General features: G+C 33.8%; 1 protein-coding gene across 1 annotated transcript in view; it reads right to left on the bottom strand.

Moving 5' to 3' along the window:
- Positions 1–249: 249 nt before the first annotated feature.
- LOC140436950 (uncharacterized) overlaps positions 250–26,688 on the bottom strand; it is a 37,822-nt gene continuing 11,383 nt past the window's right edge. The window contains exons 5-7 of the mRNA XM_072526132.1: positions 7,604–7,760; positions 3,368–3,733; positions 250–513 (exon numbers count right to left, since the gene is read on the bottom strand). Coding sequence (XP_072382233.1) covers positions 379–513; positions 3,368–3,733; positions 7,604–7,760 — 658 coding nt within the window. The 3' untranslated portion in view covers positions 250–378. The remainder of the gene's footprint in view (positions 514–3,367; positions 3,734–7,603; positions 7,761–26,688) is intronic.

The following is a 26,688-nucleotide window of genomic DNA, read 5'->3' as shown; positions in this document are numbered from 1 at the left end:
TTAAGACACTGCTGAATAATTTTAATGAAATCAATAGCCGCAATAAAGCATTTGAGGAAAAAATTCTATAGAATAGCTTCTTCATTATTAAAGAATTTTTTATAATGTCTACTTGACATATAAAAAAAACTTGGTCGAAATCGATTAATACTTTCAAATTTTAAAGTGGTGTGTCCAATCCGAATCAGTCACATTGTAGAGACTATAAAATAAAAGTTTGTTGAGATTGCATTAAAAAAGTAAAAATCATATAATTTACAATGTTTATTTTCCCATCTCGTTTCGTGAGTTTACAGCACCTACTTCGTAAGAATGGGAGAGAATCTTAAACAATCTAAACCCTATGGTATTTTAAACACAATTTATCTAAATATAGTATTATTCTTCTTCTATTTCCTGTTTTATTAACACTGTATCGTATTCCTCGGGTGGTTCTTCCTCGACCGTTTCTTCATCGATCAATACTTCGTTTTCTCCAATTGTCACTTCGTTCACTTCTTCCTCGAGCGTTACCTGAAACATAATAAAATTTTCGATGGTAGTATGATCCGATACTTAAAAGATAGAGTATAGGTTCTGAGGTCCTAGATAGTGATCTCTGCGCAAGCGCCCGACACTTGCAAAAGAGTCATGACAACATTGGTTGCTATTGGTTAAGACTTGGACACACCTGTCACGCAGCCTTCCGATCATAATTATTTCCGATTAAGCCCGGAACACACCTATCATACAGCCTTCCAATCCTACTGCGATCATACGTAGTTGGGCGGCTGGGTACCTGTCTGTATGCATGGAAGGGTGAATAGATAGTTGAAAGCTATTTTATCTTATGTAAATCTTTTCGCTGAATACAGATATGTAGTCCTCCATCTCATTTTACTTAAGACAGAATAGATTTCAACTATTCACCCTTCTATGTACACATAAACGTCCTCCAGCCGTCAAACTATGTATGATCGGAGTAGAATTGGAAGACTGTATGATAGGTGTGTCCTGAGCTTTATGCTACAAAAATCGGGTAGGTGTAGAATCGGAAAGGAATGGGCACACGTGTCATACTCGTATTCGATTTTACATTAGTCTATCTCTCCAGTTGATCGTGGAAGATACACTGTCGTAATGTTAAAACATTTCAATACCCGCCATTTAACTATTTAGCTTTTATGCCAGCTTAGAAACAAAGCGGAGTTTTTTTGTGGTCATTTTACTGCCTCTATGTAAAATAAGTAAAATTGTTTTTTATAAATAATTGAAAAATTTTTTGCTTCCTATAAAATCTTTTTCTATTATATTTGAATATACTAATTTTAAAAATTTAAGGTGTAATAAAAAAAAATTGAAAAAGAAAAAAGGAATTTATTATCATATTATCGGAGACAACAACTGAGACAGATGGGAGTACGATTGGTCAAGTGACGGACAAGTGTGGCCTGTGGTATTCAAAGACACAGTCTATTCCGCTGTTATACAGTTGTCCTGGTGTATGATCGTAGTAGGATCGGAAGGCTGTATGATAGGTGTGTTCAAGCCTTTGTAAGGCCGTTTAGTTAAGCGCGCGTTTTCGATATGTTAAGACGTATTTTTGGATTCATTTGATTTATTTTAAATACGAAACACTGCATGTTTAATATTAACTGTCCAAATTTTATTCTCGTTCAGCATGGAAATTAATTAGTGCAACTTATTTTAGTTACATATTCTGATAGTACTTTTGATATAGTGCATTTTTGGTAAAAAAGTAAATAAAAAAATATTGGTAATAATATCGCAGTTACTGGCATTGCAACATCAACAAAATCACGTAGATCAACTTTTATACCTTTAAAAGTAAAATCCTTTAGATTGAAACCAGTTACTATTATAAATTTTATACCAAAGGTATCGAATCTTATAGTACAAAGTGCTGATACAGTAGAGGATATTAAAGGTATTAAATCACATTTAAAAAAATAAAAGGCTACTATTTTATTACAAATATTTGTGCAAAATATAATGAAATATTTCACATTGATATGACCGGTAAGAGTGACAAGTATTTTCATTTCAAACATTTACAAGTATTTAATATAAATTAAAGAAAATGCAATTCCAGCATAAATAAAATGTATTCACCAAGATACGAAAAGTAATTAATTAAATGCTAAACAATAATATAATAGACATAAAAATAAAATAATAGATATAAAAACGTGTGGGTTAATTTTGAACGATTTCCATATGCTTCCGTAAGAAGAACATGCAGCCATAACTAAGATGTTCAATAATATTAAAAGATAATTTTATTGCAAGGGTCTATGTAAATATGTAACGTCATTCGTAGTGGCCAATGCCAAAAATTTAAATATTCAAAAAACCCCACAAAGAACTATTGGATATTAATTATCAGCACACTCAGTTGTATTTGAATTATTTTTTTTAGATATGGTGGGTCCAATTCAATAATATATTAACAAACATAAAGATATTTTCACTAATATCCAGCATGACCAAACGAAATTTGTGAAGGCATACCCGATTATAAACAAATACTATTTAAATGGGAAGAAGCCACAATTAAAGGTTAAAGTAAGTTTATTGTCGTTTCAAAATTGAAATGTCAATGAACTTACTTTAACCTTTAATTGTGGCTTATTCCCATTTAAATAGTAATTACTTTAATATGCCACAAGAAAATATCTTCAGAACAATGTTAAGAAACCGATTAAAAATAAAGAAGCACAAATAGTGGCGAGCTCTCTTGTGAATAATTCCATTTTGAGATATGGCATAACAAAGGAGATAGTTACTAAGGTTTATGTTATCAATGTTAAATTAGAAAAGGAGATTCTACAGAGAGATCCTAGAAAATAGGAGATTTAATTTTATTTGAGAATAACAAGGTAAATAAAATGAAGGAACTATTCCATTGACCATATTATAATTTGAACAAAGGGATCTAAAGGCATATATATATATTTTCTTCTTCAGGGGAACATTGTATTAATGATAAATTTAGTAAGTTATAATATTAATTCTTAATGCCTTATTTCATTAAATAAATTCTAATAGACGAATTAACTTGTTCCAATTTGGTATTTTACCAAAAATGAAGCAGAAACGTTGTATTATACGGGAATACAAAAATTGGCATACACCGCCTACAAAAATGCGTCGACACAATGCGGTTTTTATGCCGAAAAATAATAAGAAGTTCAGAATTTTCATAATAGGGACCTTATTTTACGAACCAGTCTGGTAAAAATTTACCATTAAAAAAAAAAAAATAAAAAACCGTAAAATATTTTCAAATTAAAAATAACCAGACCTGTGTTGGCCGACTATTAATAAAACACTACGAGAATGAAGGTTTAATATTGTCTACACTTACCTCATTAACGAAAACTTCCTCCTCCTCTTCTTCTATTTCTTCGGGCATGTAGATTTCCTCGCCTTCTTCAACAGCCACCATATCAGTCTCAACTAAATCTTCATCTTCGGCTTCAATCATGGAATCATCGATACCTTCTACTTCTTCCACTTCCTCTTCTTCTATTCCTTCTATCGTTTCCAATTCTTCGACACCTTCAATTTCGGTATCTTCCTCTGTCATAATTCCTTCTTCTCCACCGGCAATTACTTCGTGTTCATCCAGCGACAATTGGTTTCCCATAGGCACTTCATTAACGACTTCTACGAGCGGTGCTACCACGGGTGTAGCGGATTTCTTCGACTTCAGTAGGTACTGTTTGGGAATCTGAAATAATAAAAATAAGTTTTTAAAGCACGTTGTTTTATTAAAATAATAGATTAAAAATAACGAGTGACTAAACTAATTCATAGTGACTCAACTTTTATTTAGGTGAAACCTAAAGAATATTTATTACATTACAAATCGAAAATTTATTAGATGAAACATGAATAATGAACAGGGAGTAGAGAAAAAACATACATTTTACCACCTAAAACAAAATGCGTAGTAAGTTCCTCGAATGTAGCACAATTTGAAATGTATCTGGTTCTAAGTTCACTTTTGTTTCATCTACGAATATTAGACACATTTACATAAATGCTAATAAACCTTTATAAATAAATTTTTAAGAAAAATCCTAAAAATATACTGGCCTTATAAAATAATAAACGCAAAACCCTTGTTTAAAAAGAATAGTTGGTCAACGCCATGAATAAATTTGTTTGATTCTAATTGAGACAGTCACTAGATGTCACCACTCTTTCTGTCTTAATAGGTTTTAATATACGAATGTTTGTTTGATCTACGTTATACTAGATGGTGCTATGTTAAAATGATATGACTAAATTGAATGTCCAGCACGTTTCACTGAATTAAGTTACCCAGCGTTGCACTATTTCACTGACATAGTGGCAACAAGTTTAGTTAGGTAAGCAGAATGTTAAAACATATAAAATAATAAAATCATGTGCATAGATTAACAATCTGCTAAAAGGCTCAGAATTATACAGTTTTTGTAACCAATAGAAAAGTAAATGCAGTTGTGGTAATCTGAAAACTGCATATAGCACACATAATTAGTGCGAAAAGAACAGTATGAAGTTGTTCTGCTAACAGAGAGAGATCGAATATAGTATGAAATTAGTACCGACAAACGAGTTTGGGTTTAACACTCATTAGATTGAATTCTAGTTTTGTCAAAGTGACATTCAGTTTTGATAACAGAAACGTCAAATATATACGTTTATTTTTTCATTAGTAATAATTCTGGTTTTATTCGCAAAAAACAGAAATTGATATTTCAAGTTAGAAAAATGGTAATCTTTACAACCGAACATTCAAATTATTAAATGGCATTATTCTGGAAATAATGCCGACCATATAATCGGTAGATTTTCGTTTTATTCAAAGGCCTTGAACCAACAAAATCTACAATTAACAACATTAATTTTAAATTTGAAAAAACTCTTTGTGTCAAGAATTGTATAGAAAATGAACGGATAGTGATGAAGATGAAAATCAATCAGCTCATGGAATTAATGAAGAACGGAAACAGCGTGAAACTGCTGTATGTAGTCTAGCTGAAATCAATTTTCCTTGTAACGGCACCCTAATTTTAAGAGAAACTGGTGTTAGTGCTAGAACTGTACGAAATATTTTAAAAAGAAACAAATGCGATTTCTACAAATTGCAAAAAACTCAGGAAATTTTGCCTGTTGATTATGAACGACGGATGGTGTTTTGCGAGGACATGATAGAACGCACTAATCGTGACGAAAATTTAATGAAAAAAATCTTGTTTACAGATGAGTCTTCTTTTTATTTAACTGGCCATCATAATCCATCTGTTATTGTCGGGTACTCTACTACAGAAAATAGGCACATAAGTGTTCCTCACAAAACACAATACCGTTAAAAAGTAAACGCCTGGGCTGGTATTTTAGGAGAAAACGTAATTGACCCTTTTTTCATAGTGGGCACTTTGTGTCGTAAATACCTAGAACTCTTTGTTATTTTTTAAAATAAAAAAAAGAATTTATTGTTATTTTTTATGAATTGAGATTAAAGAACCTGTTGATTTAATCTAAGATATTAACCTGCTTTTAAATCTTGTAATCACATCGTTGAAATATTTCCCCAGACCATCTAAAAAATAAACTTTTTTTCGGCAACAATTAACAGACAAGACTTACCATAGTGCTTACGGGTCTATCACAGATATGTGGTTACATGTTATTCTCTCGGACATACAAGTGTAAGTCTATATAATATTTTTTCTCAGTTCGTTGCGTTGTCTTAATGCCCTATAGTCAGATAATTTTTTCCATACCTTTATATAATATTTAACTATTTTTGCTACTTACATTTGTTTCTAAAATACTTACAAGGTAGTGTTATTACTATCAAGGAACTGGTAAATATAGTGTCTAGAAATAGTACGTAACCATACTGTGATTTTATATCTAGGTAAATAAGTTTAAAGAATTTATTTTTTTTTATTTTATTTGGAAGTATATAAAAAAGCTTTGGCCGAGGTAAGTATAACATTTTAATCCTATGTTTTTGAAAACATAAAGAAAAACATTTGTATAAAAAAAAAACAAAATTAGTTTTTTAGAAATGAATTTTATCGGATAATACAATTTAAATAAAAATATATGAAAGATAAGTGATTCGTGTCCTAATCATAATTACTCAGACCATGAATCACATGAATTACTCATTTGTAGAAATTGTACATAATCATACTCTGATTTTATATCTAAATAAGTTAAAAGAATTTAAATTTTTTTAAACGGACGGATCGGTGGATCGCGGTGAAGTGTGAAAAATAAAAACCGACACTAAAAACTAAACGACACGTCGAGCGACCACATACTACAAGGAATAGTAAACGCAGTGAAAATGAACTTTGAAAATTAAAGTGAGATATCGAGCACAGTTTTGAGCACATCAAAATAACAATAAGCGTTTTATATAAATCTTATATTTTCTTTACAATCTGGCATCCTTGTACAGGTTTGTATTAGAGATCTGACAGATGAAAATATACCCGAGTAGAACTCTGTAGTGAACTCCCTCAACTAATCATCCAGGGAAAGATTGAAGGCAAGAGAGAGTAGATCGCAAACAAATGTCGTGGCTACGGAACATGAAGAACTGGACAGGCATAAATAACACTGGTGATCTTTTGCATGCCGCAAAAGACAGACGTCTGGCCTTAAGAGCCAACGCACTATAGGTGCACGGCACTATAAGAAGAAGAAGAACTCTGCATACAATTAAATCTCTGTTAACAGTTTTTGAAATTTATTACGCGAGGCCGCCACCTGACGGCAGATTAAAAGTTAAACAATTCTCTGGTAAAGCTTGTCTAACTATTCTTTTTTAAACAATGGCAGAACAACAAAATAAGAGAAAATAACAGTCACGAATAAAAGAAATAAATGGAAATGAAATGGATTGGATATAAAAAAGGAAAGGAAAGACCAAAATAATATAACCAGACAGGTATATACTCGAATACCAACCAGACGGAGGAAGAAGAATAGGAAGACCGGTTGACAGCTGGAGAAGAACTGTACTAAGAGATCATGAAATAATTGGCTTAAAATGGAGAGAGATCAGAAAGCAAGAAATGAGACGAAATTTAGAAGGAATAAAACAGAATTTCACTTTTGGCTAAGAAGCGAAGAGCGCCCAATACTCCATAAGAAGGGAAGGTAATAGAAAAACAGATACATGAATGCTATTATGTATTCAAAGCTTGGAAGCCCATAATGTATGATTTCTGCTAGATGTGAACAATAAATTGACCCTATCTTCGGGATATTGTTCGTTATCGACTGCCTTCGTACCATATATTAGCTTTACTTCTATATCAGTGCCTATGTGAAATCGGTTTTAGAATGGTATAAAATGGTATAATTGGGTATATTATAATACTGTAATTGTATAAAATGGTATAATATAAACCTCAATTTTGCTTTAACAAAATAGTACCTGGCAGTAAGGAAAGATGATTCAATTTTGCGAATACTATACAGAAGTCATAGGGATAATAAAAATATCCACTTCAAAAGACGTGTAGTGCATTTTACATATTCTAAACTTTACGACAAACAGTGTATTTTACATATTCTAAACTTTACTCACCTCTGTTGATTGAGATATAACCTTCAAAACGATGTTCTTTCCTGAAGCAGTTTTCACCACTACTAAATTTGAAGGGAAGGGATTATTAGAACTGGTCGTGGGAGTAGCTGTTTGCATAACCTGTTGAGGCTGTACCACTTGAAGTGTCTCTGGTCGACTAAACAAAAAAAAGGTACTTATTTTTCATAAATATTTGTTTGGAACATAATTCTCATTTTTCCTAAGAAATTTTTTAAATCTTATTCAGTTCATGACGATAAAATCAAAGCCACTAATGAAGTAAAATATTAGGTAGCAGATATTAATAATTGGGTATTGCATTGCCATCATTGGAGGGAAAAAAAGGATGAAACAGTATACAGGAAACTTTGGGACTATGCAAAGAAACAGTAAAGGAGAGATGTTAATAAACTTCCAATAATAGTATAAAACAAATAATATGCGATGAATACTTTCTTATACAAAAATTCCCCTAAAGCTGTACACTGGGAAAGGTTTTTCGGCGATGGTATAAGCACAACCAAGAATAATATGCCCATATATATGAATATACAACATAACATGTAACATAAATATCCTAAACAAAGGTATAATCCCTCATAAAATGAAAAGAGCAAAAATTATAGCAATATACACACCTGGAAAATTAGCAAACCAGGCCAATAAGTTATCAGCAAATTGCTTCATTGAATATTTTATGTAAGTGAGAAACTATTAGAAAAGAGAATCTCTCCTCACCTACTCGAAAGAATACATATTGATCAGGCATGGTTCCGTCCCAACCAGATCAAATCTTACGATTTACAACATATATTGACGAAGCTAAAAACTTATATATACAGTAGTCTCTCTCTATAACGATTCCCTATATAACGATAATTCCTCTATAACGATGAAAATAGTAAATGTTGGTTGGTTCGTCATAAGAACAATGTATTAATTCTTTCTCTATACCGATATCGTTCTCTACAGCGATAACTTTTTAGCGTTCAATAGTTGATGACAAATGTGTTATTGTGTTTAAAGTTCCAGATTACGAGTAACAAGGTCATTGTCCAGCGGTTGTTTTGTTTTGCGCTTAAGGAATGCGGCCACCCATTCTACTCTTTCTTATCAGAGAATTAAGTGACTCACGTTTATTGTTCGGGCGGCGTACCTAACTGTTATCACACAGATGTTGTCATCTATTGACGACTTTTCATTTCCAGTTTAAGTTGTGTCTTAGTGTGTCAACAGTCAACATGTTTTCGAAAAAGCGTAAAGTGCTCTCGGTGGAGGTAAAGTTATCGATAACTCGAGCAATAGAGAAAAGTGATCGTGAAAATCGGATGTCGTTCGCTGGACGGGGCTGTCTCAGTCAACTGCGGCTACGATATGGAAGGACAGAAAAAAGTCGATTAAAGCGGAGATATAGCGCAGTAGCAGGAAGAAGTTACGGAAATCTCAGCACGAAGATTTAGATCGCGCTATGCTTCAGTGGTTCCAGCAGCAGCGTATGAACCATATTCCACTTTCTGAGCCTGTGGTCAGGACAAAAGCTGAGTTTTTTGCAACTGAACTTGGAATTGAGAATTTCAAGGCATCTGAGAGTTGATTGAGCAAGTGGAAGCTGCGGCACAAGATCAACTACGGGCAAATCAGCGGAGAGGCTCGCGATGTTAACAAAAACGTAACGGATAATTGGATTAAGAAACGTGTGGCCTGGACTGAAGGCACGATATGCGTCAGACGACATTTTCAATGCGGATGAGACTGGATTGTTTTTTAAAAAGACAAAAAACAGAACTTTAAAATTTAAATTGGAAAAGTGCGTTGGTAGAAAGCTCTCTAAGGAACGCAAGTGGCCGCTAACATGACAGGTTAGGTGAAGCGAAAATTGTTAGTGATAGGGAAGTCGAAAAACCCGCGTTGCTTTAAAAACATAAAAAATCTACCAGTGACCTATAAAGCAAACAAGAGTGCGTGGATGACCTCGGACATTTTTGAAGAAGCGATAAGAAAGTGGGATATCGAGCTTAAAGGGAAAAAAATTCTTTTGCTTGTAGACAATTGTCCTACTCATCCTGTATTGCGCGACCTTCAAAACATCGAACTCTGTTTTCTGCCAGCAAACACGAGTGTCCTTCAGCCCATGGACCAAAGTGTCATCAAGAGTTTGAAAAGCCATTACAGGAGAAGACTTTTGATGGAATTGGTTGAGAATGGAGATCTTAAACTAAACATTCTTGACGCCGTCCTAATGATTAGTAAATCCTGGGACGAGGTGACGAGCAATACAATAAAACATTCCTTCAAACACGCAGGATGACTGGAAGATCAATGATTGACTGATGATGAAGATGACCTGCCATTAGATGTTTGGGCCAGACAGTTTGAACTTACTATCACCTACGGACCGGAAGAGCTAACAGATTTTGAAGAAGTTGATGAAAATGTAGCTACAATATCTGGACTTTCTGACGAGGACATCCTGCAAGCAGTTCGTGTAGAAGAAGAAAACAGTGACTCGGAAGTGGAAGCAGAGCCAGAACCAGCTCCGACCCCTCAGCTGGCATTGGATGCGACAAAAGTACTGCATCAATTCTTCATCCACCAGGAAGACGATATGAGTGCTGTGGAAGATTCGATGCGTCTTCAGGACAAGGTCAGGTCAGTTCTGTGGAAAGGGAAAAGAACACAGACCAACGTGACAGATTTTTTTGGCAATGTAGGCTAAATATATTTTACAGTAGCATATATTTTTTTATTGTACAGTACACATGTTTTAATTGTACAGTCATTTTTTATACTGTATTGCTTATATTATTCGTTAATAAATCTATGTGGAATACAATGTTAATTCATTTATATTCGTTTTGATATTTTAAATTAAAGTAGGTTATTTAGTAAGTATTATTAATATTACAGTACCGAATTTTGTCTCCCTCTGTATAAGAATCTCTCCTTATATCGATGAAAATTCCCGGTCCCTTGCACATCGTCATAGAGAGAGAGGACTATATATATATATATATATATATATATATATATATATATATATATACATACAAACAACATAGTTTATTAGGGCTGCAGTCAGAAGGTTTGGCCGGGATGTTACAGAAACACTCTTGACTTTTGGTCTAGCTTTCGGAATTGTTTTATTCCTTCTTCAAGACACTGTAATTAGAAGAATGTGTAAATATTTACAATATATCAATATATCACAAATTGTCAGTGCAACTTACTAGTCGTTGAGATTATTTATATAAAGCTATGACGCTCAACATTAATAACAAACATAAAATATAACATATAAAATAATGAACAAAATACATTTTAAAATTTAATTATGATAGTAAAAATTTTGTTTGTGACATCTTTTAATGGTGTGTTTTAACTGATCCATAGAGAAGAGAAAGAAAAAATAGTATGATTAAAATACTCCTTTCACAATACAGGAGTCATCAAATGTTGTTTATTATATACCGTGTGCCAATTGTAAAAACGTGTATATCGGAGAATCATCTCGTAATTCTCACAGTAGAGTGATCTCACATCGCAGCGACATAAAAACCAAAAAAATAAACGCATGTGCGCTCACAGAACATGCATTAACGTTAAAACATGAATTTAATTTCGAGGATTCCTGTATTTTGGCAAAGGAAAAAAACCATTCAAAATGTGTTTTCTTGGAAATGTGTTTCATAAAATCCAATACGTCTTGTATAAATAAAAAGTCTGACATCGATAAACTGAGCGGCTGGCCCAAAACAAAACCAAGTATCTCACTTTTTTTCAAAACACGTTTTTTTGCATTTTCACGCTTACTTTCTTTTGGTCTCTGCAAAAAAAAAAATACAAAACAAGTCTATCTTATGTATTTCTCGAAATAAGAACTAGTATCTGTCCGTTTTTGGAGAAACATCGCGTTTTTTTTTGTATTAACAAAACCATAACCAAGTATCACACTAATCCCCATTTCAAAACAAAGTATTTAACAAGAGATACTTGGTTATGAAGTAGTAACTAGCCTCAAGCTTGCTTTTGTTGTGGTTTGGTATATGATGCTTTGTTTTGATTTGGGAAAATATTAATGGGACGTTGGCAAAACCGAAATCAAAACATTTAGTAAAGTGTCAAATGTGAGAGTGACATTAATGTTTTATTCAAAATAAACGTTCATTAAAGTCTGTTAGCTAGCCTGAGTCATGATATTTTGAGGTTATTTTCGTTGTTAAATGTGGGTTAAGTAAATTAAAGCTTATAAAAGTTTCACAGTTACTAGTATTCAGTTTCTAGTAAATGATAAATCATGAAAATGTCAGATCGCACCAAAAAATTACTTGATCTCGCTTTGGACAATGTAAATAAACCCGATGAAGAAATAACAACTGCTCCGTCTTATAGTCTACGACCCTCGTGCAGAGTCAAGGTAAATTATTTTATTTATTTATTTTAATACTAAGTTTAATATTAGAACCTACTATCCATAATTAATGATTGTTTTGGTGTTTTTTAAATTTCAAATTATATCTCACACACGATCTCATGTAATTTAACTAATACAAAGAACATACTTCTGTACAGGGTGTTACAACAGTGTCGACTCGAAAAACTATAGGGTAACTCCTGAGGTCATTTGTAACCAAAAAGGTCAAATAAATTTTTTTATTTGAAAAATATTTTTGATAAAAATACTTCCTCACTGAGAAGCAGAGCAGGGGCCTCCCTAAAAACCTTTTGGACGATTGTAGAAAATTATTTCTTATTGAATTTGTTTTTAAAAAAATCTGCAGTCTATTTTGCCATGGCCCCATTGAGGCGTATGTAAAAGCTTCTTCCACGCATTGGCTGAATAAATGTAATAATCTCTCTCTTCCACAGGTAGAAACCGGATTGAAAGTACACTGCAGATAATAATATATACGTATGTATATGCTCAATATGAGGCATACATTAATAGGGGCACAAACAAATTGAATTTATTCCATGTAACATGTTGACGATTAGTATAATTTTATGTTTTTTTTTTATTTGTTACAGAAAAAATACAACACATAATCTTCCTGAAGACAATGAATCATTCGTGTTCTCTTCCGATGACCCGGTTATTGATCCAGACATCACCCTGCAAGATCTTGTTGGAACTTACAGCTATGAAGACTACGATTTTCCAGAATCAAATCAAAGTCAACTAATATGGAGACATTCTCTGGAAATAAAAACCAATGCGGTACTTACAACATCGCCAGAAAAAGCAGACTTGGAAGATCATCAGCCAACATTTGTCCCCTGGAAAATGTACCTTGTACAGGAGTTTACACAGAGACACCAGCAGCTTACCATTCGGACCCCGATGCTAGAATAATTACGAGTAACGAAGCTCAGGAAACAGCAGACTTGGATCAGCCATCATTTGCATCACTGAAAAATGTACCTTGTACAGGAGTTTACACAGAGACACCAGCAGCTTACCATTAGGACTCCGATGTTGGAGTAATTACGAGTAACGAAGCTCCAGAGACAGCAGATTTGGAAGACAATCAGCCGACAATTTCATCACTGGAAAATGTATCAAGACGTGAAATAGCAAATAGAATAAAAATAGGCAACAATAAAAGAAAATACCCAATAAAATTGGGTAAATTGGCTCAAGAAAAAGCAGAAGAAGCTGCGAGGTAATCACATCACAGCAAAGAAAATACATATGGGAAAAATATTGGGACATGTCATATGTAGACAGAAAAAGGTGGCTTTGCAATAATATACAGATAAAAAAACCTAAAAAGGTAAGCACACAAAACCAACCGAACCAAAAAAGAAGTATAAACCTAAGACAGAAAGCAGGTATTATTTTTTTCCAACAACCAATGAAGATGGTAACAAAAATAATGTCCAAGTACGCAAGACATTTTTTCTGAATACCTTAGGTTTTAAGTGTGATGCTGCCATAACGTCGGTAAGTAAGTGCGTAAAAAGTGATCTCTTCATCGGAAACAAAAGAAAAAAGAGGTGGTAGAAGGAGAAAAGTTTTAGTCAAAACTGTTATTGAAACACATACAAATTCATTCCATCCCTGTGTCAGCCATTACCGGCCACCTAAGGTTAAATATTTGCCTAGAGAGCTGACATTGAAATTAATGTTTGACGACTTCAAGTCCAAATATCCAAATTTTTGTGCAATTGAATCATATAGAAACGTATTAAAATCTATGAATATATCTTTTTGTCTACCAAAAAGTGACAAGTGCAGTGATTGTCAGATTCTAGAATTAAAATTAAGTGAAAATCCTGAAGATATTTCCATTCAGGAAGAATATAACCATCACAAATTAAAAGTTGCCCAGTCAACATCAGCATATAAAAATGACAGTGAAAAGTATAGCTCACCAAACTATTCAGGATCTGAAATAAAAATTGTATCAATGGATTTACAGAAAGTCCTTCTATTGCCAGTAATGCCACAATTCAAAGATGCCTTCTTTGTTAGTAAGCTAGTAGTTTTCAATTTAACTTTTGCTTCATTAGGAAAGAGAGGTGAAAGTGTGTGTGTAGTATGGCATGAAGGGCTAGGAGACAGAAGCGGAAGTAGCATCATAGAAGCTATATACTGTTTCATTAACAAGCATCGCGATACAAAGAAATTCATCATTTGGACAGATAATTGTACAGCGCAAAATAAAAATTATATTTTATACACCTCACTCATTCAAATTGTAAATCAAGTAAATGGACCTAATGAGATAACAATAAAATACTTAACTAAAGGACACACTCACATGTCAGCAGATGGTGTGCATGGAAATATCGAGTCCAATATAAGAAAAAAGAATATTTACGACTTTGACGATTTAAAAATTGCCATAGAGCAATCGAGGGCTGGTCTACTGGTTATAGAACCCACTCTAGGTAACAAATGGCAAAAGAAGAAAATAAGTGCCCGAAAAAAAAAAAATGAAACAGAAGATCCTCTTAATGGTTTTTATCTCAAGGATCTGGTTGAAGTGATGTTTGTGAAAACTAAGAAGGCATTATTTTATAAAAAAGACTTCAATGAGACAGATTATGAGATCATAGACTTCCTACAAAAGAAATTTGACGAAAAAAAAAAAAAAAAGATTGAACGGGACTATAGAATACGAGGCATTGAATCACAAAAAAAAGGAAATAATACAAAAGCTTCTCCCTCTAATGCCCATGAATAGGAGAAAGTTTTGGGAAGATTTACCTGAATGTGTGCATGCTCAAGATTTGGTAACGCATGGAGAAATTACGGATATCATTTAATGAACAAATAGTTACACTTTATGTTCCACACTTTCAGATGTATTTTTTTAAGAGACTTAAAACTTTATGTTAATTTTTTAAGATTAAGAGGCTAGAAAAACTTTATAGTCGACACAAGTGATAATTTTAAATTTAAATTTCATTAAGGCTAAGGGAGTCTAAATTTTATGTTCAAACTAAAAAACTTTATGTTCAACAGCTTTGAGAAGTAATAATTTTTAATTTTAATGTTGTGAATGCTAAGAGAGTCTAAATTTATATTTGAAATTATATAAAGTATGATTTTTGTAAAAAAATTCTAATAAAGGCAACTTTTAACTGTGTCAAAATTTATTTATTATTTTACTTGGTTATGATACAAATAAATCACAAAACTTTGTATAAATATCCAAAACAATTGAAAGTATGTGCTCATACTTGTTTATGGCGTGGGAATATAACGCACGTTATAACAAAAAGCACCTCAAAACAAAGTATCCGAAATTAAATCAGGTTTTCTTAAAAAAATAATGTTTAAATCAATAAATTGATATCATAACAGGAAAGAGCTATTTTTTTCAAGATTCTTAGTTAAAAAAATATACTTTTGCCTCTTTTTGTAGTTAGTAAACGTATTTTTAGTTTTCTTGCTCTCCTGTAAAATTTAAAAAATGATAGTTGCTTGGTTTTGCTTTTGGGCAGCCGTGAGCAACATTTATTGTTATTTACTGACAAAACATCAAAAATAAAATAATGATTTACTTTTACATATACACACCATAATACACCTGCATACAAAACATGTTGCATACCATCAAGACAGGTTTAATATACTACTTCCATTAATATAACTTGAAGAACACCTAATTACTTTTTAATCATACTATTTTTGTTTTTTCTTTCTGTTCTCTATGGATCAGTTAAAACACATTATTAAAAGATGTCACAAACAAAATTTTTACAATCATAATTAAATTTTAAAATGTATTTTGTTCATTATTTTATATGTTCTATTTTATTAATGTTGAGTGTCATAGCTTTGTATAAATAATCTCAACGACTAGTAAGTTGCCCTAGAATAAAACAATTCCGAAAGCTAGACCAAAAGTTAAAAGAGTGTTTCTGTAACATGCCGGCCAAACCTTCTGACTGCAGCCCTAATAAACTGTGTTGTTTGTTTATATCGACAGTTAATAATATTCAGTATATATATATATATATATATATATATATATATATATATATATATATATATATATATATATATATATGTATATATATGTATATATAAGTTCATAGATTTATCGGCTACCTACGATACAAGTTTCTGAACGAAGTTTCATGCTTAAGGACGGTCTAATAGATTGTTCCAAGTGAATATGGGAAATTGTAGTAAGGAAACTGAATAATGGACTCACTCAGGGTTCTGTCTTGACACCGAGTTTGTTTAGACTGTACGTTGCAGATATGTCCAGCACATAATCTAAGAAGTTTGGATATCAGACGACTGAGCAATAGCCACACAGCACCAAAACTTTGAAAGAACAAATCTTAACAGCTGACCTCGAAGCCCGTTATTTTCGAAAATAGAGACGGCAACAAAATGTAAACAAAACAGAAGTATGCTGTTCGAAAACCAACTTCTTACACAAGTTTGTTTTTATGATAATGTTTCTATTAGAGATTTGAATAATATTTTCCTGGAATGCAAAATTAAAGAGACACATATAGACCAGTTATATTATAGTCTACAAGAAGAACAATGTATGTTTTCCAATTAGTATAGAGTATTTACAAGTTTCCATGATATAAGAACAACTAAATTACTGATTGACTATATGAAAGAAATAAATATTGCCATTTAAATGAAACAGTGATGGATATTAAAAAACTCATATATCATGCTAAAAAATAACAAATAAAAATCAGATAATGAGAAAATCAACGAATAACGATAAATTATTGCCTTAAAAATCAAAATGAAAAAACAGAACATGATCAAGACAATAATTAAAAAATAACAGAATTTTGTAAACAACTATATTAGACAAAGCAGCACCAAATAGAATTAAGGAAAGAAACATTTTGAACAGAGTCGAAATATATCCTTGAAATCACTATATACGAAATACTTTACCTTCTGACTCAAATGAAAACTAATATAGCACCAGGTGGGGATGATGTCAAAACCGTCATGATAGAGAAAGGTTAACACTTCAGAGGTTGAAAATAATATTGCAGCGTTAGACGAAGTAGCCGCCAGACATTATGTTCAAATTTAGTTGTACATAGTTTGAATCAAAAGATTTATTGAGATTATTAGGGAGTTTCTAGGCATTTGTTTGATCTTATACGGTTGAACTGGAGATTTCAATAAAGGTACAATATACATCATCATCATCACTGGCTCGACAACCCTTTTTGGGTCTTGGCCTGTTCCAGGATTCTTCTCCATTCTGATCTGTTTCAAAATTTTTTTGCTCCAGTTTTTTATTTTTAAGGTTGTTATATCATTTTCTATTTGTTCTAAGTATCTCAGTTTCGGTCTTCCTCTTGTTCTTTTTCCTACTGGCATCTGTTTGAATATTTTGTTTGGTATTTCGCCTTCTTCCATTCTTTCTACATGTCCTATCCAACGCAGCCGTCCTATTTTAATGAATGTGATAATATCCGGATCCTGGTATATTTTGTATAGTTCAGAGTTGTATCGTCTTCGCCATATTCCGTTTTCTTTTGTGCCCTTATAAATGTGTCGCAAGATTTTTCTTTCGAAGGTGGCTAACAACGTTTCCTCTCTTTTAGTGAGTGTCCAGGTTTCTGAGCCATATGTGAGTACCGGTCTTATTAGGGTTTTATATATTTGGCATTTTGTCTTTCTTGCGACGTTATCTGATCTTAGGTGTCTAAGATCAGATATATGATGATATTTATATAAGATAAATGTTACCATGGCATGTTACCATGCCATGGTAACATTTGTTCACGCCTCTATCTAATTCAAGTCTATTTTATGCATTTTTACAATCCGGCAACATAGTGGCGTAGGGAGATATATTGTGCCATATGTGAAGATAAGGCGAGTCCCTTAAGGCACCCCAAGGACGACAGACAGCACTCAAGTACGAGACGGGATCGGTGACACAACATTAGAGCGAGCGGACATAATACTTAATAAGCGTTATATATATTCATGTATTGTGTAATTCAAAATAAAATCAGTTTTGTTTTCGCACGGAGTTTGATTATTAACCAGCGGCACAAGCGAAGTGCATATCAAGCAAATCCATGGTCTATTCGAGCCGAATCATCAAATTTTTGTGTTGAAACAGTGTAAATTCACCGAATTCCGAACTCATATTTGTGTCATCAAATTTGCGGGCGAGATAGTGCATTCATAGTGGCCCGAGCGCGTTATAGACTGTCGAACGTAAATCTTAAGACAGTTACATAATTGGACAACTGTGGGTTTAAAATCTGTGAAGACCTATTTTATACGAGTTGAGGCAGATCCTTGGCGCCAGGAGGCTAGAGCTGTTACAATAAACATACAAATATTTTGGTGAGCATATCCATTTCACATTCCCTTTTATTTATCAGTCTTTGTAACTTTATTCTGCACATGTGATAATTCTGAGAACGTTAGGGTCGAATATCAAGCGATTTATAATCTGTTTCTGTTTACTGTTTAATTCATTATAAAATTATGGAGAATTTAAAGCGAAAAAGGGGCGGTTTTAAATGCAAACTCACAATATTTTCGAAATTTATATTAGCGTTAAATGATAAAATAACTAAGGGTGAAACGATTTCAGATTTAGAAGTATTACAGGCTATTGAAATGGTAAATAATATAGAACATTTACAGGGCGAATTCGATGAAGTTCAGGGGCAAATAGAAAATACGGTTCAATTTGAATTATTAGAGGATGAATATACGGAACGCGAAGAATTCTATAACAAATATTATTCACAATTAGCGGTAGCGCGAAAAATCATTCGCGATAATCAACAAGTAGCTTGTATAGAAAGCGATAAAGCAAGTGAGCGCTCTAAGAATTCATATACAGGGCATTGTATTGAGCTTAAACCTATCGAGTTACCAAAATTTGATGGTAATTATAATAATTGGTTAGATTTTGCAGATCTTTTTGAATCTTTAGTTAACAGAAATGAGTACTTAGACAATATAAGGCGTTTTCATTATTTACGAAGTTCATTACAGGGCGGTGCGGCGCAGGTCATACGAACATTAGAGTTTACCGCCGAAAACTATGCAGTTGCGTGGAAATTAATTAGGGAAAGGTACGATAATAAGAGATTATTAATTTCCAATCATGTTAATGCCTTATTTAATATAGAGCCAATACATAAAGAGTCATCTAATAAATTGCGGCAATTAGTTGACATTTTTTCGAAGCATTTATACGCGTTAAAGCAGCTAGGGCTACCTACTGATTCGTGGGACATACTCCTTATTCATATTATTTCTTGTAAGTTCGATACATCGACTTTACGCGCATGGGAGAATAGCAAAACACATAATGAAATTCCTAGTTTTGATGATTTTAAAACGTTTTTAAAACCAAGGGCGGACCTCTTAGAATCTCTTGAGGTAAATCAAGCTGAAAAGCAAAATACACGAAATATTTCTCAGGCGGGCGCGTATTCACGGAATACGAAATATTCACATAACATTCGCGGTCTATATTCATCACAAGGAACTTTAAATAAATCGGATAATACACAGTGTTGCCCTATTTGCAAAAGGGAACACACCATTTATCAATGCGGCGAATTTTCAAAACTTTCATCTAGGGACAGGTTTGATAAAGTAAGACAGGTCAATCTTTGCACGAATTGTCTTAAACCTGGACATTTCTATAAGCGGTGTAGACAATCAACATGCAAGAAATGTGCGTCAAAACACCATACGTTATTGCATCCAGATAGGTCAAGCGAACAGAACGCAGCTTTAGTTCATCAACCGGTAGAAAACACGAGCGATATACAATCTGCAGATAATATACAAGGTAGTTTAAACACTACCAATTTGTCAGTTTCGGCAGTTAGCGCTGCAGATCAAACTATACTGTCCACAGTATTAGTTAATATTTTTGACGGCCAAGGTAAGGCATACATAGTGCGAGCTTTGTTAGATTGCGGTTCACAAAGCTCATTCATAACCGAAAATTTATGCGATAAACTTAGATTAAAAACGACAAGCGCGAACATATCAGTCATGGGCATAAATAATACTGCATCTCCCGTTCGATTCAAATGCGAAATAAATATACAGTCGCGTAGCGATATAACTTTTCATAAAACTTTAAATTGTTTCGTAATACCAGAAATTACGGGGTGCGTGCCGGCATCTGAAATAAACATTAGCGATTTGCAGATACCTAAACATTTAAAATTAGCGGATAATCATTTTCATAAACCACAAAAGGTCGAATTGTTGATAGGAAGTGATCTATTTTGGCAAATACTGGGCGCAAACAGAATTAGTTTAGGTAAAAATAAACCATTCATGCAAGAAACAATGTTTGGCTGGATCATAGCAGGGCCGTATATCAGCCAAAACAAAGCATCAGAAAAGCGAATAACTAAGTGTAATTTCACAAACACAATCGAAGTTACAGAACAGCTAAGTAAGTTCTGGGAACTTGAAGAGGTTTTCAATGGAAAACCTGCACTCTCGGGCGAAGAAATTGCATGCGAAAAACATTTCGAAGATACGGTGAAACGCGACGCGACAGGCAAATTCATAGTATCATTGCCATTCAAAGAACCGATAAGTTCACTCGGTGATTCATTTCGTCAAGCAAAAAATAGATTTTTAAATCTCGAGCGTAAATTGAATAAAGATGCCAATCTTAAAACTCTTTATAGCGAATTCATCCAGGAATATAAAGAGTTAGGACATATGAAAGGTTTATGCAGAATTACGGAAGCGGCAACAGACTTTAGGGTAAATACTACATTTTATTTTATGCCACATCATCCAGTTTTAAAAGAAAATTCTTTGACGACACGTTTGCGCGTTGTGTTCGATTGTAGTGCGCCAACTACAAACGGCATTTCATTAAATAGTATTCAAATGGCCGGACCAACCTTACAAAATGATTTACTCTCCATTTTATTGCGTTTTAGAACACACTTATATGTAGTTAGTGCGGATATAGAAAAAATGTACCGTCAGGTATTGGTTGCAGATGATCAAAAATCCTTACAATGCATCTTATGGAGAAATAATCCGGAAGAACCGATTGAAATATTTCAGTTACAAACAGTTACATACGGTATGAAATGCTCTTCTTACTTAGCGATTAAATGTCTAATGATACTGGCAGAGGAGCAAGAAGCTAAAAATCCTAACATTGCTAGCATTATTAAATCCGATTTTTATGTGGACGACCTTTTGACAGGTTTTGATTCAAAACAGAAAGCGCGCGAAGCATGTAAACAACTTTTTGAGGTCCTCAAAGGCGGAGGATTTACATTGCGTAAATTCTATTCAAATGATCCTGAAATATTAAGAGATATACCGGATAATTCAACTACGGGTTCCGTTATTCAATTCGGTGAAAACGAGAAGGCGAAAACTTTGGGATTATTGTACTCACCGCAATCAGATACTCTGTTTTATAGCATAAGTTCATCTCTAGGCCATATAATCACAAAGCGAACTTTATTATCGGACATAGCTCAAATTTTTGATCCCTTGGGTCTATTAAGTGCGTGTACCATCATAGCGAAAATTATGTTACAACAACTATGGCTCGAGCGTCTTTCATGGGATGATCCCATACCGGAGCATTTAGCAAACAATTATTTACAGTTTAGGAATAAATTAGGAAGCTTAAACAATTTAAAAATACCTCGGCATGTTATATGTTCTAGTAAGGTCAAACTAGAACTTCATGGATTTTGCGACTCCTCAGAAAAGGCATACGGTGCTTGCATATTCATTAAATCTACCGATTCGTTAGGCAGGTCGTATTCATTCTTATTATGTGCAAAAAGCAAGGTTGCGCCCTTAAAGCCAGTTACCTTGCCGCGTTTAGAGCTCTGTGGAGCAGTAATTTTATCGCGTTTGACCAATAAGGTCAAAAATTCATTAAATGTGCAATTCGATACGTGTTACCTCTGGACAGATTCATCGATAGTACTTAGTTGGTTGAAAACAGCAGCCAATGCATTGAAGACGTTTGTTAGTAACCGCGTAGCAGAGATCCAGGAAACCACTTCGTTTGCGCAGTGGCGTCATGTGCCAGGCAAGGATAATCCTGCAGATCTAGTGTCCAGAGGCGTGGAACCAGATAAAATAATGGAGTGCAACTTATGGTGGCATGGACCGGAGTGGATCGTGCAAGATTCAGATAAATGGCCAAATTTACAAGTTGTCCCTACTGAAACAAGCGAAACAAGGAAAAACATAAAGGTTTTTACGAATAAACTTGATGAAACACAGAATACGGAAGTATTTTCATTTGAGCGCTTCTCTAATATTTTACGTTTAAAAAGAACCGCTGCATATGTGTTCAGATTCATCCGCATGTGTAAAAATAAGGAAAGAACTTCTGAACCCCTTTCTTTGGATGAAATACATTCTGCATTTAATCGTATTCTAAAACTGTGTCAATCACAGTCATTTTCTAATGAAATAAAGCATTTGAACCAAAAGGGATCTTTAGATAAAAACAGCAAACTCATAAATTTATCTCCATTTCTTGATGATCAGGGCATCATGAGAGTAGGCGGGCGTTTAAAGCATTCCGAGTTTACGTATGACAAAAAACATCCCATCATTTTAGCGGCAGATCATATAGTTACATCGTTAATATTTAATCATTTTCACAAAGATCTTATGCATGCTGGTCCTCAGCTTTTACTTGCAACTATAAGAGAAACTTTCTGGCCGTTATCAGGAAGAAATTTAGCGCGACGTACCGTGCACAAATGTGTAAAATGTTTTAGATTAAAATCTAAATCCATTCAGCCAATAATGGGTGACCTACCTGCCCAGCGTCTCGCAGGTGGCCCACCGTTTATTGTAACAGGTGTAGATTATGCGGGCCCTTTCTTAATTCGCGATAGAAAGGGTCGAGGTTGTAAACTAATAAAGAGTTACATGTGTCTTTTTATTTGTTTTTGTACGAAGGCCATACATTTAGAATTAGTTACAGAACTGTCTAAGGAATCATTTCTGTTGGCCTTTAAAAGATTTATTGCGCGAAGAGGCAAGCCTCAAAAGATGGTTTCCGACAATGGAACCAATTTTATAGCAGCTAGTTCGGAGTTAAAATCGTTAAGAACATTTTTAGAGCAGCACACTCCCGCGATAAGAGAATCCTTGCTAAAGAATAATATTTCGTGGTCCTTCATACCTCCCTATTCTCCACATTTTGGCGGACTGTGGGAAAGCGGAGTAAGAACAGTTAAGCATCATTTGCATAGGGTTTTGGGAAACGCGCACTTAACGTTCGAGGAATTTTATTCGTTGCTTGTGCAGATTGAAGCTATAATAAATTCCCGACCGATTCATCCTTTATCCTGTGATCCAAATGATCTCTCCCCATTAACTCCTGCACATTTTCTCATCGGAAGACCACTTATTACCAATCCAGATCCAGATTTGCGTCATGTTCCAGTTAATCGGCTCTCAAAATTCCAGCATATTCAGCAGCTTTCTCAGCATATATGGGAACGATGGAACAAAGAATACATCTCCGAACTACAAAAACGCACGAAATGGACTACTACTAACGGTGAAGTTGCTGAAAATACGTTAGTGCTCATAAAAGAGGACAATTTACCTCCATTAAGGTGGAAGTTAGGTCGCGTGATCGAACTTTTACGCGGCAGTGATGGTGTAGCCAGAGTTTTTAGGATAAAGACAGACAATGGTATCATAACTCGTTCTTTTTCCAAGGTGTGTCCGCTACCCGTTTCGGACTAAGTGTAGTTTAAACATTTGAACATTTAGCGTTAGCAGACGATTTTGTTGGCAGTGTTTGCCAAGGCGGGGGCCATGTTCACGCCTCTATCTAATTCAAGTCTATTTTATGCATTTTTACAATCCGGCAACATAGTGGCGTAGGGAGATATATTGTGCCATATGTGAAGATAAGGCGAGTCCCTTAAGGCACCCCAAGGACGACAGACAGCACTCAAGTACGAGACGGGATCGGTGACACAACATTAGAGCGAGCGGACATAATACTTAATAAGCGTTATATATATTCATGTATTGTGTAATTCAAAATAAAATCAGTTTTGTTTTCGCACGGAGTTTGATTATTAACCAGCGGCACAAGCGAAGTGCATATCAAGCAAATCCAACATTTATTTGCAATAAATATTCGCCTCTTCACTTCCTCCGTAACGTTATTATCAGACGTGACTAGGGATCCCAAGTATATAAAGTTTTTTACCCCCCCTATGTTGTATTCTCCTATTGTTATATTTTGTGGCTGCCTTATTTCTGCGTTTTTACTTACCTGCATATATTTTGTTTTGGTCTGATTGATTTTAAGACCACTATTTTGTGCAGCTCGTTCTATTTGGTTGTATGCCTCTATCATTTCTCTTCTCGATCTTGCGATTATGTCAACATCATCTGCAAATGCTAGTATTTGCACGCTTTTATTAATGATTGTTCCTCGTGTATTGACTGTTGTGTCCCTCAGTATTTTCTCGAGTACGATGTTGAACAAGATGCATGATAGAGCGTCTCCCTGGCGTAGTCCCTTTTTCACATCTATTGTTTCCGTTAATTCATTTTGTATCCGGATTCTACTTTCTACTTTTAGAGATTCTTTTATCAGTTCTATTTAGTATTTAGAGTATTTACAAGTTTCCATGATATAAGAACAACTAAATTACTGATTGACTATATGAAAGAAATAAATATTGCCATTTAAATGAAACAGTGATGGATATTAAAAAACTCATATATCATGCTAAAAAATAACAAATAAAAATCAGATAATGAGAAAATCAATGAATAACGATAAATTATTGCCTTAAAAATCAAAATGAAAAAACAGAACATGATCAAGACAATAATTAAAAAATAACAGAATTTTGTAAACAACTATATTAGACAAAGCAGCACCAAATAGAGTTAAGGAAAGAAACATTTTGAACAGAGTCGAAATATATCCTTGAAATCACTATATATGAAATACTTTACCTTCTGACTCAAATGAAAACTAATAAAGCACCAGGTGGGGATGATGTCAAAACCGTCATGATAGAGAAAGGTTAACACTTCAGAGGTTGAAAATAATATTGCAGCGTTAGACGAAGTAGCCGCCAGACATTATGTTCAAATTTAGTTGTACATAGTTTGAATCAAAAGATTTATTGAGATTATTAGGGAGTTTCTAGGCATTTGTTTGATCTCATACGGTTGAACTGGAGATTTCAATAAAGGTACAATATACAGGGTGTATTAAAAAAACCAAAGTGTAACCTTTTGTAAGTTTTTTGATGAAGGTATTTTTTATAAGGAGTAGGGAGTATCGTTCTTTCTGAAGATATTTAAGGATGTGTCGAATTGAGGAATGCTTATTGTCCAAGGAGGAGGAATTCTTATGAAGTTGGAATAGGTACTTGGTATTGGAATTTGTAAAGCCATGAGAGTTTGCCTATCTCTTTCGTATAATGGTGGTTTCACATTCCTATTTTCAGTATATAAGTTTTTAAAACGATCAGTGAATATGTTGTATTGTAATAAATTGAATGTTTGTTGTTTTGTTTTTAATTAAATATTAAGCTCCTTGGATAACTCACTCGACGTACCAGTGTCCAGTTCATCCCGTTTTGATTTGAGTTTTCTGAATTGTTTCGTCAGTTTCTTTTTACCTTTGTACATTTTAATTTTAGTGGACGCTCAGATGTACATGAATGGATTTTCGATAAGAGTTGTATAAATGCTTGAGTGTCTGAGGTATATTTATTTGTAACACTGACAACATCTTTAGCTCCTTATGTGTTTTCAAATAAATCAACTGTTTCTTCGAAGGTTAATATTTGTTTTTCAAAATCGAATAATTCTTTAATTGTTTACATTAGGGTTTTTAAAGACACTGTCAATGTTTTTGGTTTTATTCTTTTTTGTTTCTGAGTTGGTTTTAAAAATACATTGTCACTAGCTGAGGTCTCAATGGGGGGTGTTATTGCTTCAGATATAGTTCATTTGGAGGATGATTTTGATGTATTTTCCTCGTTGGATATGCTAAATTCTTGTGGTGCCGGATAGTCTTTATTTTTATTAAGAGAGCTAGAATTATTTTGTAGACTGGAAGATGAAGACTGTTTAGTAATACTTGTGTGGAATGATATGGTTGGTGAAGTGACTATTTGTTTATATAGTTCTGATATTGCATTAACTGTATCGTGCGTTATAAAGTGGATTGTAGATGATGTTTTTGAAGATGACATATTTGCTATATATGTAGAGGTACTCGTTGTTGAAGATGTCATAGCAGTCGTTGCTGTTGAAGATACTGTAATAGATTCATTTCTGTTTGAAAATGTAATAGTGGGGACAGCTGTATCTGAGTTATTTACAGTTACTGAGCAACCACTGGAAATGTGGCCATGCTGTTTCCAATGAAAACATACATAGTCTAGCATTAAAAAATTTGATTGTTAATGTCATTCGATTGTTAATGTCAACAATGGAATTGTGAATTGGGATTGTGGGTAGGGATATGTAAATATGTTGACGGAAACTAAGTACATGTTTGTATTCCGGATTGGTGGTTCCAATTCGCAAAAATGACATTGATGAATTTAGTTTTAGCCATAAAGATAAAAGTTCTTTC

This window comes from Diabrotica undecimpunctata, chromosome 3 (genome assembly GCF_040954645.1).
Source record: "Diabrotica undecimpunctata isolate CICGRU chromosome 3, icDiaUnde3, whole genome shotgun sequence".
In the NCBI taxonomy this organism is placed as follows: Eukaryota; Metazoa; Arthropoda; class Insecta; order Coleoptera; family Chrysomelidae; genus Diabrotica; species Diabrotica undecimpunctata.
The sequence above is the reverse complement of the archived record's forward strand: the minus strand, read 5'-3'. Positions and strand labels throughout refer to the sequence as shown.